The sequence below is a fragment of the Pipistrellus hanaki genome, assembly GCF_964339955.1.
Source record: "Pipistrellus hanaki genome assembly, chromosome: 18".
In the NCBI taxonomy this organism is placed as follows: Eukaryota; Metazoa; Chordata; class Mammalia; order Chiroptera; family Vespertilionidae; genus Pipistrellus; species Pipistrellus hanaki.
The window spans coordinates 26,830,457-26,844,367 of NC_140520.1; the positions used below are offsets into that span (position 1 = coordinate 26,830,457).

Genomic DNA, 13,911 nt, shown 5'->3' on the forward strand with positions numbered 1-13,911 from the left:
GTGTCAACCTATTTTCAGTGTAGTTTTTGTTTACACTTTAGAAGTTTTTGAGATTAGTTGTGAGATGAAAAATCCTGGAATTTACAAATCAATGGTCTGACTCATGGACATTCAACATCAAGTGCTTATTAACTCATCTGTCTTGCCAAAAATAGGCTAATGTCTTATTAAAATGACAAAGTGATTAATGACGTCTCACTTAATGCTACATATTTATATAAAAAAAAAGGACATAACATTTTAAAGAAACTTTGGGGTGTAACTATATTAATTATTTTAGTGGAACTTAAAAGAATCTAAAATGCAAATTTTTTGTTTCCATACATCAGTTATAAATTACCATAATTTTTTGCACATTTGTATTTTTATTTGCCTTCTGTTAATTTTATTTAACAAGGTTCATAAAAATGAATGGAATGAAAATGAAAAGGAGTTGAAGTATTTTTTACATATTTTTGTTTGACCATTTTGATTTTTATGTTTATACAATAATGATAGCATGTTTATTATAATTAATATTTTTCCTTCTTTGTAGATGAAACAATCTATGGAAGAATTCCGAAGCCTTGCTTCCCGATATGGGGATCTTTATCAGGCATCTTTTGATGCTGATTCGGCAACTTTGAGGAATGTAGAGCTGTATCCTAAACTTGCCCCGATATATCTTGTTCTTTTGAAGTATTCTTTTAAACAAAGACTTCACATATGCTTGACTAATATTTTAGATAAGACTATATATTTATTACAATTAATAATTTCTACTTTGCAATCTAATATATTCAATATAATGTTACTTTTTTTCTTAAACCAAGCTTTTTAAATAAGTGGTGACTCAATGGTGGTCTTTCTCCACCTCTAGGAAAACAGGTTGCAAATCTAACACAGATCGAATCACAGAGCCTGTTGTTTGGTGCCCCATCTTTGAATTATCCTTCCTGATACAGAATTTGGAAATCACTATTTCAAACACCATATATTCCTTTAAAAAAAAAAATAGTGCCCCAGACTATTTGAATCGCTAACATATGGTTATCTTCACTAAAAATACGATCCTCACCTTGACTTAGTTAATATTCAAATAATATAAAGTCTGTAGTAGATTTCTTTCTTTTTAGGTATAACCTTAACATTAATCCAGACAGCAGCAGAGCTGTTTGCTGATGTCTCACGCAATAGAAGCTCTGATTTTAGATCCAGAATCTGCAAGGTATTTCTAATAATAGTTTACATTAAATAATGCTTTCAAATATGTTATCTAACCTAATTATCACAACAGTGTTTTAGACAAGGAATTGCAGGGGGGAAAAATAGAGGGATAATTTCTCCAGCATTTGTCTAAGGTCACATTGCTAGTGATGAGACCTGGATTTTCTGACTATTGTTTATTTACCTCCTGCCTCCTGTTTTCTCAACATTGAGTTGGAAAATTAACTGGGAAGAAATTCATTGAATTTGAACATTTTCTTCTTGCATATTGTAACTGAACTTTGGTATGAAAAATTAAGTTAGCCCTAGCTGGTTTGGCTCAGTGAATAAAGCGTCAGCCTACGGACTGAAGGGTCCCAGGTTAGATTCTGCTCAAGGGCACATGCTCAAGTTGTGGGCTTGGTGTCCAGTGGGGGGCATGCAGGAGGCAGTTGATCAATGATTTGCTCTCATCATTGATGTTTCTATTTCTCTCCCTTTTCCTTTCTCTTTGAAATCAATAAAATATATATATATGTTGTTTTTAAATTAAGTTAATAATATAATTAAACTTGTACTTGCAATTTTTTTCTTTGAGTTTCCCAAACAAAAAAGTATTCCTGATTTTGTTTTGTTAGAAGTTTTTCTTCCCTCCCCCATTAACTAATTAATTTTTCAAAATCCTATATAATAAAAAGCCTAATATGCTAAGTGTCTGACCATTCGTTAGGCTGTTTGAACAGTTGCTATGATGCACACTGACCACAATGGGGCAGACGCTCCAGTAGGTTAGCTTGCAGCTGGGGTCCCGTTGATCCATTCTGGGCAAGACGGGCCAGACACGCCCTGGAGTCCTCTGATGTAACCTCCCTGGCCGGCCAACCTCCCCAATCTCTTCCTGGCCAGCCTGTGTGATATCACCCCAATCGGAACTGGCAAGACAGGCTTGACACTCCCTGGATGAATCCGTGCACTGGGCCAGTTTTGGCCCGCTCCCTGCAGGCCAGGCTGAAGGACTCCACCACCCTCTAGTATTATTATAAAAGAATGACCATTGGTTTTTCCTATGATAGTATTCTATTTTGGAATATGAATTTTTAACTATAATTTTCAATCTAGTAAGGTCTATGATTCCAAGATCAACTTCCTCCACAAAGAGAGTATAATCAACAATGCATTTTTGTGTGTTGTTTTGTTTTGTTGCTCTTCACCCAAGGACATTTTTTCCCATTGATTTTTAGAGAGAGTGGAAGGGAAAGAGGGAGGGGGGTTGGGAAGAGAAAGAGAGAAACATCGATTGGTTGCCTCTCACAGGGAATCAAACCTGTAACTCTTCAATGTAAGGGCTGACACTCTAATCACTTAATACATCAACCACTTCAGGACTTAATAATGCATTTTAAATTTCTGTACTCTAAAGCAGTAGTCACCAACGGGTGGCAATCACTGCCCTAAAGTGCTGACTCACATTTCTTTACAGGGCAATATCAAGTTCCTTGTCTTTTCTTTTAAAGTATTACATACTCTCCGACTACTCTACTTGGCAGAGTTCTCCCCACTCATCTGATCCATTTTAATATTTTGGTGACATGCTAACTTTTACTTATTTTTTTTCTAATTTTCCTTACCTTATCTATGTTTATTTTCCCTAGTTTGAAATGTTTGACTTGCTTTTTAAAAATAATTTTATTTATTTATGTATTTATTTTTAAAACAAGCTTCTCCCCTTTAAAATTTGAAGATGTCCTTAAACTTCCATAATTTTCACTTTTTGCCAGTTAATTGATACTTCCTGCTCACACCATTTCTCATTGTGTAGCACTCATTTAACTGCTTACAACACATGTCATTGTACTGTTGGTCGACATAATAGAAATTAGTGATTTTCTTGCTTAACTTTTAACAGAGAGATAGGCATATTATCTGCAGGGGTGGGATGAAGGGAGTTATCTAACCAGCCCGAACATGCTGCTCTCTAACCCTCTCCCCTTCCCATCACTTTTTTTCACTCTTCTCCATCACCTTTCATCCCTCAACCCATTCCCCTAATCTTTGTCCTTCATAATAATGAAAAATTGGAAAAGAAAGCGTGTACCCTAAGGGAGAGTTCTTTGGGTTTTATTTGCAATAGTATGCAATTGCAAGGAGTATATTCCTTCTGAAACTTCTCTTCTCGGTAGTATATATTTTGTGCCTTCCGAGTAAAGAGGAACCTATTGCTGAAAAGAACCTCAAGAGAGCGAGGCATGACATTAATATTTCACTGAATTTTTAACAGAAATCTGAGTATTTCTTTCACAGCCTAGAAGGGTTGGAGAGGTGAGGGGCGATTCTGTTTCATTCAACTTTGTATCTCTAGCAGCTAACATAATACCTATGCCAGTGTATTAGGACATGTTTATAATCATGTTTATAATCATGACTGTTATTATCTACCTCATACTTGCTTTTCAGGATTACCAGGAAAAAATATTTTGAAATGCTTGTGCATTACGTTTTTCTATTCTAGCTTCCTGTTCAGTCATGTTTCCTTTACACTTAACCTTTATTTCTACTGCCTAGAAAATAAGGGAATGGCTAGAGGGATAAGGTTTTATACTACCTAACAACCAAAGTGATTGAGTGAAGTCGAATCTTGGTTTGAATGCTAGCTTGCCACTTACAGGTTAAATGAGACTGAAGGCAAATTACTTAACTTCTTCAAGCCTCAGTTTCCTCATCTATAAAATGGAAATAACCGTGGGTACTTCATTATTTTAAAGATTATGTAAGAATGTGCTTGATGCATTGAGACATTAAAATGTTACTGTTGTGGCTCATTAATCGATATTTATTTTAACTTCAGTTCCCAGGAATATGGATCCGTAGGAGCAGCCCATGCTGATAGTGAATATGAGAGAAGAATGATGTCTGTATATAATCACGTCTTGGAGGAGGTGGAGTCACTCAATCGGAAATATACCCCTGTTTCTTATATGGCAAGTGGCATTTGTTTTACTGAGTTTTTATGTGTGCGAGTGATTTTTACTCATCCCTGGCACTTACTGTGTGACTTCAACCTCTCTGTGCCTGTTTCCTTTGTGCCTGTTTTGTAGCCGGGTTAGTACAGTACATGTCTCATAGCATTGTTATGAGGATGAAATGAGATGATTCATGAAAGCATGTGGCATTTCTGTAGCTGCTACAGAGTCACATTAACCTGTCAAATCTGCTCTACCAGAATGCAGATAAAACTTGTTTTTTTAACAAGTTAACTGAAGTTGCAGTTGTTTTCAACCCTGGCTATTACATTAGAATCACTTGGGAAGTATTTTTTTAAAAATGCATCAATATTCAGGCCCCACCCCAGAGCAGTCCAGGCCTGGGCATTAGCATTTTTAGAAGCTCCCAGGTGATTCTGTCATGCCACCAGGGTTGAGGACCACTGGCCACTTGAGACAGAAAGAACTGGGCTTATTACCTGACTGGCACTATATTAGTTCCTGCGAGGTGGTGCCATTGGTACTTTTTAGTGTACTTGTCCACCTTTCCTCTGCTGACTCTCTGCTGCCTTTGGCACTGTTGAGCACTCACTCTTTATTGAGTCTTGTCCCCTGACTTCCCAGTCACAGGACAGATGGAGACACTCTCACCCAAGTTCTCTCCTCCATGTCTGGCCAGTCTCCAGGGTCTTAGTTGGCTCAGGCTCCTGTAACAGAATGCTCTAGACTTGGTGGCTTAAACAACATTTATTTCTCACAGTTTTGGAAGCTGGAGAGTCTAGGATCACTTTTTTTTTAACAAGTTAACTGGTAAGGGCCCTTTTGCCAGCTTGCAAATTGGCTCTTTCTTACTGTGTCCTCGCGTGTTCTGCAGAGCTTTGGTCTCTCTCTTTTTATAAGGACACTAATTCCATTATAGCGGGCCCATCCTCATAACCTCATCTAAACCTAGTCACCTTTGAGAGGCCCCAACTCCAAATACCAACACATTGACAGTTAGAGCTTTTCCATATGAACTTGGAGAAGACACACACATTCAGTCCATAACACCCTGTCTTTGAACTTGACTCTTAGGAGAGCTTTTGCTTTGCCCACACATCAGATATTCCCCAAAGCTCTCTTCTGGTTCCTGCTTTTCCCGTTCTATACTCTTACTATTTATCAAGTATTTTAGAAGAAATTGGCAGGATGTGTTGTTAAAAGGGTTAGGTTAGATAGTAAGGACAGATATACAGCTTTCCACATAAGGTCATCAGTACGTATTTGCTGAATCGAACCGACTCAGGTTTGACACAGATTGGTTGCTAAGGGAGTTTGTAAAAATTATCTTTGAAGTAAACACACACACCTCTGTGCGACATTCATTAAATTATTTCATACTTCCTCTAAGCTGCACCCTAAGAAGTTAAGTAGATACCAAACAGTAACTTCAGTTTAATGGAATTGAACCCACTGAATATAATGGAAAGAAGGGGAAATTTCTGCTCAGTAGGAGACAGTACAGAGAAAAGAGTACTAGGTTCAACCTCCTACCCCCCCTCTGCCACTCAGCAGGTCTGTGACTTTAAACAAATTACTAAAATCCTATTCTATGATATGGAAAAAATATTTACCTCATAGAATTACTGTTACCTTTAAATAAAGTATATTGCCTAGCACAGTACATGGCATAGTACATAAGGAGTGGTTAATAAATGTTCATTCTCTTTTTCTCTCCATATTGTATTTTATAGCTGTAATATTATCTGAGCCCCAAATTCAGTTCTACAAGTACTTATTGGGTCCTCGGAATAAAAAAATGACAAAGAGCCGAAACCGGTTTGGCTCAGTGGATAGAGCGTAGGCCTGCGGACTGAAAGGTCCCAGGTTCGATTCCGGTCAAGGGCATGTACCTGGGTTGCAGGCACATCCCCAGTAGGGGGTGTGCAAGAGGCAGCTGGTCGGTGCTTCTCTCTCATCGACGTTTTTATCTCTATCTCTCTCCCTTCCTCTCTGTAAAAAATCAATAAAATATATTTTTTTTTAAAAATGACAAAGACACGGGATCGTCCTTCGAGTTGCCTGTAGTCTAATAGGAAGTGAAGATTTTATAAACAAACACAAAACAGTGTGTATGCAGAAATAGAGCTCTTCATGAGGTAAAGATGTAGCACGCACACAAAAAAAGTAATCATGTCACAGGATAGGCAAAATGGGGTAAGGGTGTAACTCAGAAAATGCCTTTGCATAGGAGTTTTACAGGGAGATGAGGATAGAGAATTTCAGAGAACCACATGTTTGAAAGCAGAGGCATGAAATAGCATGTGTCTTCTGGGAACAGTTTCCTATTGTTGCAGTAGAGTGTATAGGTGGGGGCTGGAGAGGTAGGCAGAGACCAGGTGACAAAAGGGGAAAGACGTGGTTAAGATTGTACTTTATTGTCCTGTAGGCACAGAACATGTAATGGCTGTAGGCACAGAACTCATAATCCAAGGTAAAGGCCTAATTAATAAGAATTAGAATGAGAAGAACAGGTACATAAGAAAGATATTTAGGGGCAATGTTTTCAAAGCTTGGGTTTTTGTGTTGTGTGTGTATGCTTATTAAATGTGAGAGGATGGAGACATGACCTCCAGGTTTCCAAGTTACCAAGTTCACAGTGGTTGATCCTTTACTGAGACAGAGAATATAAAGGGATGGTGGAAGAAGGTGAAGGTTTCATTGTTAGCATGTGGCTGTGTTACAGGCAGCTGGAAAATAGGTGTGGTGTTGGAAGGAAGAGGGCTGGAATGCATGTAAGATTGTTTTGAACTTAGAGGTTCTTAAAGTCATAGGTGTAGAGCCCTGACCAGTTAGGCTCAGTGGATAAAGTGTTGGTCTGCGGACTGAAAGGTCCCAGGTTTGATTCCTGTCAAGGGCATGTACCTTGGTTGCGGGCACATCCCCAGTAGAAGGTGTGCAGGAGGCAGTTGATCGATGTTTCTAATTCTCTATCCCTTCCTCTCTGTAAAAAAATCAATAAAATATATATTTTAAAAAATATATTCTATTTAAAAAAAAAAAAAAGTCATGAGAGTAGAGAAAATTGCCTGTTAGGAACATATGGACTAATGAGAGTGTCAGCATTTAAGGAAGAAACAAAGGAAGAGACTCTTAGGGAAGAAGATGGAGAGAGGAAGAATCAGAAAAAGTGAGGGCAGGGGCCATACGTGGAATTCCTTGGAAAAAGAGACTTAGCAGGTGCCACAGTATTGTAAAAAATACAAAAGCTGGAAAATATTGGATTTGGCAATGAAGAGTGTTGGTTTAGGAACCATGATATGTGATTTCACACCTCCAGACTGTTACTTTAATAGTAAATTGCTACTAATATACCTGGGAAGGTGTGTCCGGGGGTTGGTGGCCTCAGAGGCAGTCCTGCTTTCCCAGTGGGGAATTGTAAAATCTGAATTTCTTCTTATAAAAGGGAGAATGGTGCCTTTTGCCCGGGGAACAGCCTGAGGTCACTTGGGGTCCTCTGAGTCAGTCCTTTAAAGATGTTTCTCTCCTTAAACACTATTGTGACATCAACGGTTCCACCACCAGTAGAATGTCCCTGCAAATGCTTCCCAGGTTCCTTGCAGGAAGATGAATAGTGATGTTTTAGCAGATAAACCTGAAGAAATAGGCCTGGTGTCTTTAAATCTGTGCTGTTATTCTCTCAAGTAATAGACCTGGCATTTGTATTACTGCTCCTCTGTTGGGTACAAAATATTCAGCAGCCTGAACCCAATGACGAGTAGTCTCTTCTGGCTTTCGGCCTTATTGCCCAATTCTTAAAGAATGTTTACAGGGTAGGCAACTAGGTGACAGTTTATTTGAATGCAGGAGCTCAGACGGACAGGCAGCATAGTGAATAGTGGAGTGGTTTTTCAACCTGTGGTCCTTAGAAGGGACCACTGAGGGGAGTAGACTGAGGAGGGTCTGGTAGAACAACTAGGAATGGTTCAGGGTGCCCCAAAGATTAAATGTTCTGGTAGTGCTGTAACTTTTCCCCCCTATTGTTTGCAAATCATTAGTGAAGTGGAACAAAAATCACTGAACTAAGTAAGGATTGGGCAATCTTGGTTCTAGTCCCGCTTGTTCCATTACCTATCTAGGTGACCCATGTCATCATCAAAATTGAGCTGATTTTTACTTGTGAAGCTCTGTGAAGGGTATTCTTTAAGAAGAAGGAAAAAAAATATTAAAAATATGAACAATAAAAGGGTAATAAATACGTAGCTATCAACATTTAAATCTAAAAATAAAAATAAACGAACAAGAAATCTAATGTACAAACGGATGAATAAAATAGAACCAGAAAATGGAACAGACTGAGGAATCTCAGAGGGGAAGGGAGTTGCAGAAAGAGATTAACCAAAGAACATATGCATATGTGCATTACTTACGGACGCGGACAATTGGGTGGTGAAGGACTGGGGCGGGGCGGGAACCAGATTGAGGGAGTTAATGGGAGAAAGTAGGGACTGTAATACTCTCAGCAATAAAGAATTTGTTTAAATTGGCATGATCTTTAATAGCTTTGATGGATTCTTGGGTGTATGGTTACCTCCATACCCATCAAGTGGTATACATTAAATTCATAGAGCATTTTGTATGTCATTGTATATCAGTGGAGTGGTTTTAAATAAATAATCTTGGAACTCTTAAATTCTAATTCTATGATCCTTTTCACTAAGACTCAAAGCATTTATTAAAGTTTCATAATTCCCTAGAGTTGGACTATATACTGGTAGTCATTCTTAATTTGAATTCCAGCAAGCTTTCACCATTATTCTCTCACTGAGGCCTCATGACCGTAGGGTCAGGGAAGCCGCCTAGTGGGGATGGGTTGACAAAATGATACAATTTTTTGATGAAATTTGGAAATTCATTTTTATTTGATTCCATTTCTTTTCCCCCACAGCATACAGCATGCCTCTGCAATGCCATCATTGCTTTGCTGAAAGTGCCTCTTTCATTTCAGAGATATTTTTTCCAGAAACTGCAATCCACCAGCATTAAGGTAATATCGGGAGAAGTATAAGGTTAATATAGATTAAAAGCGCAGTTATCACCTACCGATTAAGCGGGAGATAGCTCTGCTTCAGAAGCTTACCTTTGGTTTTGATAAAACTTATGCTCTTTAGTTATAAGCCTTTTCTGCCTCTGCCAACTGGTTTGGTGAAGAAAATGGGTACCTGTCAGTACCAAATGCAGGGAGACAGGTGTTTGGGTACCTGGAGCTCTGTGCCTTAGCTCTCTACTCCAAGAATAAGTCAAATGGTTTTCATCATAGTAGCCTACAAGGATCTTGAGCTGAGTCCACTTCTGGCCAGCCTATTGAGACCCAACTTCAAATGAAACAGGTCCAGTATAACATCACCAGTCCTACCTCGGAAGCACTTTTATCTTTGAATAACAAACTTTGACGAGCTGTCCAAGTAATAGTATTTTAAAATATTTAAACTACTGAAAATTCAAAAGCTGTTTTTGTTCAAGGAATGGAATTGTTGGGGATGGGGGAAATTGTCACTTCTGAGAGATTTCTTGGATTATCCCTGTCAGTAAACGTCTAGTATGTCTTGGCATCCATCCAAATGCTTTTGATTGCAAATAACAAAGTAGGCTATGGCAAATAACCTGGCTAATATGGAAAATGTATCATATAGATAAGTCCTAAGGTAGTAGATCTCTAGAGTTGATTGGTTCAATAGTTCAATATCATTATAAAAAACAAACAAACATTTTTTTCCATCTTTTTATTTAGCAAGACTTGAGCTTTCTGTAGTTGAAGTGGATTTGGGACTTTTAATATGTTTTTAAAGAAAAATTACTCTGAGAGGTTAAAAATGTCATTTGGTTCATTTGTGGAAGTTGACTTTTATACCCTGGTGACTTGGTTATGTTTGTAATCCTAGAATTTTAAATTCATTTGCATTTGAATTTAGTCCATTTAAAATTACCTAAAACCAAAGAGCCAGCTGCTGGACATGAACATTTACATAATTGATTTCCCTACTAGAATTGGTTCATTGTCAAAGAAGTGCCTCCCTCTGCACAGAGACTGGGAGAGCAGTACCTCCACTATTCTCTGTTACCTTCAAACAGTGCTGGGGCTTGGGGTTAAAAAAACAAAGGGTATTTAAAAGGAGGCATTAGAAATAAGGAACTCTGGACTTTAAAAGTACATCTATATGGTTGTCCCAGCATAGTCAGGTCGTATGTGTGTGGGGCTGAAGTGGGGAGGGAGAAGAGGGGGGTGGGGGTAAGTAACATTTAACCCATAACTAGCAATTAGCACAGACATGTTTGTTGGAAGGAAGCTTGCTCTTGGTTGTTAGTGTTGATTTGATGTTGTTGTTCCAGCTTGCTCTGTCGCCATCCCCCCGGAACCCTGCAGAGCCCATCGCTGTCCAGAACAACCAGCAGCTGGCGCTGAAGGTGGAGGGAGTGGTTCAGCACGGATCTAAACCAGGACTGTTTCGCAAAATCCAGTCTGTCTGTCTGAATGTTTCTTCTACGCTACAGAGTAAATCTGGACAAGAATTCAAGGTAATTTACAAAAGAGGCAGAATTGCAGTGGGATTTTATGTGATGGAAGTTTTCCCGTGTTTTCCGTGATTAAGTAGATTGCAGTTCTACCTCCGCAGGGATCAGGTGGACATGAGTTAAAAGCACATATTGGGGTGTGAAAGGCTGATAACAACACTTCTCTTTTTCCTGCCTAAACATTCGATAGATGGAGGTCAGACTATGGGTGTTATTACTGTTAAAGCCAGGGAGAAACCCTGCTCAGGTGCCCAGCGACAAGGACCCTGTATATGCCTCAGGTGCCCTGTACCTCTGACATGAATTTTCCCCTCTAGCTTCAGCCAATACACACAAAGCCTGCCCCCATAAAACTGATGGCAGGAAGGAGCACCCGAAGCTCAAAAAAGAAGGGAAAGAGAAGATGCTTAGCTCCCCGTGCCCAGCTCCCACCCCGAAACTTAGCCAGCGGGATGTACCTCCTCTGCAGACCAGTACTGTTCATCTGATGAGCGGTCCTTTCACACGGAGGGAACGTCAGAAGTGGGGAATAGGTGTCTTCCTATGCCTCCTGCCCCTAAAGAGCACATCTGTTTATTTTCCTCTATTTTAAGTAACTTTTCAAAAAAGAAAGTATATAGTGTTGACATAACAATGGTTAGATAAAGTAAAAATCTTTCCTTATGAGTATAAGCCTAGGAATTTGCTGCTTTGAGAATCCATGAGGCCAGTTAACCAAAACCATGCTTGCTTTGTTAGCCAAAGCTAAATTCTGAATTCATGCCCATGAAATGCCAATCTCCCACATGTAGAATGTTCCTTCCTTTAGACATCTCTTTCCAGTTCTGTAGCAGTTTATTCAAAGTAAATGGAGCAAGGGATCAAGTACACAGTTGTATGATAGAGTTGTTCAGATGCTGGTATCCAGATTGATTGGGGACATGCTTGAACTGAGGTTCATAGCTAGAAAAGCAGTATTAGTAATGATAAAAAGAGAGCATCTTATTCTCTTTGGAGGTAGGCTAAAAAGGCCTAGGGGAGTTCTGGTTTGAGCCATCATCACTTTCTTTGCTTTGGCACTCTTCACCCATCTGATAAGGCTCAGCCTTCATTCTCTTCTCTTCCTCTTTTTTATTTTCATGACTCAAAGCATGGTGCCTTATGTAGCCACTCACTAGCTATTTGGTGACTGGTGAAAAGCATCAGTAGTTAAAGCACAACTATTTATGTTTGGGTGATCTCTGATGCCACAGAAGATCATAGTGAGAATTTACATAGTTAACTGTCTGCAGCTTTCTCCGCCCATTGAGTTTGAAAGTACCATAACCATGGTTCTCTTGTATAGAATGATTTCTACTATTAAGAAGAAAAACATTCAAACTGAGAAGTACTGTTCTCATGCTTGCTGACTTGCCTCTTGGGAGACATTGACTGAAGTCAAGAAGCTGCTCTAATAAGCCATGCTATCCATCAAGCATGTCAAACTCAAAGGCTAACACGGGCCAAATAAAGGAGGCATGCAGCCTGTGGACCACGAGTTTGACATGCTTGCTGTCCGTGATCATAATGTTGCAGGGAGTTTGCAACTTAAAATGCATCATCCATTTAGAGTCATCAGGTCCTTTTCTGATCTCTTTAAGGAAATTCTTGTTTGATAGGCATATTCTTTAGGAATATAAAAATCCTACAAAAATTGACTATGCAAATAAAAAAATACCTATAAGTAATTCTAAGATTTTGAATTGGTTGGTGACTTTATGAATGTTACAGGTAAATGACTTTGAAAAATTGACCTCATGCTAACTGCTTATTGAGACAAAGCTTCAAGGCACATTTACATAATTAATTATACAATAGAAACGCACTTAAATGTAGATCAATCTAGTCAAACACTCATTAAGATTGCCTGTATGTGCATTGTCAGAAAAAGTGTCTCTCTGACGTGCTTCATCCTGAGTAGAGGTTGGGGTATATCAGCAGGTGTTATTGTGTTACTGAAGAACAATGGCCTGAGTGTTTTTCTAGCTAAATAAATGAATGAGCCCATAAGTCTGTGTTTTGCAATATATTGTACTGCCAATGTGAACAAAACACTGATTAAGTGAGTGATGTACAAGTTCTGAAGTTAATTTAATCCTGAAGTGAATACTAAAGCAGGGAGGAATCATTATATTAAGAAATATAAAGTCAGACTAGCTAGGAGGAAGAAAGCTCACATATAAACATAGTTTATGTCCCTTTTCAGTCTCTTATATTTTAAAACCCCTGAAACAGATGGTTGCACCCTATTTCTTTAGAATGTCTCTTCACAGACTGAAGAAAGATGGGAATTGGAGTTGAGATTGGGTAAGCAAGTGTAGGAAAGGGAAAAATTACTTTTCTGCTTTCTGTGGATCTCCAGTTGGGCCTAAGGGTAAACCGACATTAAGGCAGATTAATAGGAGAAAAACCTACCAGTGTTATTAGAATTTCACTTGTAGATAGGAATCTTCACAAGAGAATGTAGATCCAAAGAAGTGTCCAGAACAGAAAGCTTATATACCTTTAGACACAGAAATGGTAAATTCATGACGAAATGACAGGACACGGATTTGGACTTGGGGCAGTAAATTGTGGGGAAATGTTGGGGCAGTGGGGGAGACCATAGAAGATAGGGGATATTTTAGTAGGCTTGGCTGTACAGGTCCATTTCAGTCTCTGGCGATAAGGATGTTTTTCTCTTCTTGGTAGAGGGAGGCTACTTTTCTTGTAGGAAATTTTATGGCCTGTTTTAGGTACAAGGGGGCAGGTCAGCGAGTCCCTCCTGCATCTGTTGTTTCTCAAGTTCCTTTAGCTCAAAATACCTCAGGATGCCAAAGCAGCTTGTATTGGTGGTGTGTCCTGAACTCCTTCGCCAGGAGGAGAGGCCAGCATATGAAGGATTGAGAAAGGCTGTGGGGGCTCATTCTTTAAGGATAGTCAAGGGTCAGATCAATCCATAACTAAGAGTTAGCCTGCCAAGGTTCAGAGGCCTGCTCCACCACTCATTAGCTGTGTGACCTTGGAGAAATTACTTAACCTCTCTGCCTCAGTTTTCTCCTCTATAAAGCAAGAATAATAGTTGTACCTACCTCTTGGTTGTTTGCATGGATTAAATAAGCACTTAGGCAGGACCTCGCTCATAGTAAGCACTCAGTAAATGTTAGCTGTTGTTATTACTTAACAATTCTTTTGT

At 39.1% G+C, this 13,911-nt stretch overlaps 2 protein-coding genes across 2 annotated transcripts in view; both read left to right on the plus strand.

Annotated features, from left to right (window-relative positions):
- LPGAT1 (lysophosphatidylglycerol acyltransferase 1) overlaps nt 1-13,911 on the plus strand; it is a 246,955-nt gene that overhangs the window by 114,328 nt on the left and 118,716 nt on the right. The window lies entirely within an intron of this gene.
- The window catches only part of INTS7 (integrator complex subunit 7), a 40,802-nt gene that overhangs the window by 25,669 nt on the left and 1,222 nt on the right, over nt 1-13,911 (plus strand). The window contains exons 15-19 of the mRNA XM_084866461.1: nt 536-639; nt 1,139-1,207; nt 4,031-4,163; nt 9,094-9,192; nt 10,536-10,721. Coding sequence (XP_084722587.1) covers nt 536-639; nt 1,139-1,207; nt 4,031-4,163; nt 9,094-9,192; nt 10,536-10,721 — 591 coding nt within the window. The remainder of the gene's footprint in view (nt 1-535; nt 640-1,138; nt 1,208-4,030; nt 4,164-9,093; nt 9,193-10,535; nt 10,722-13,911) is intronic.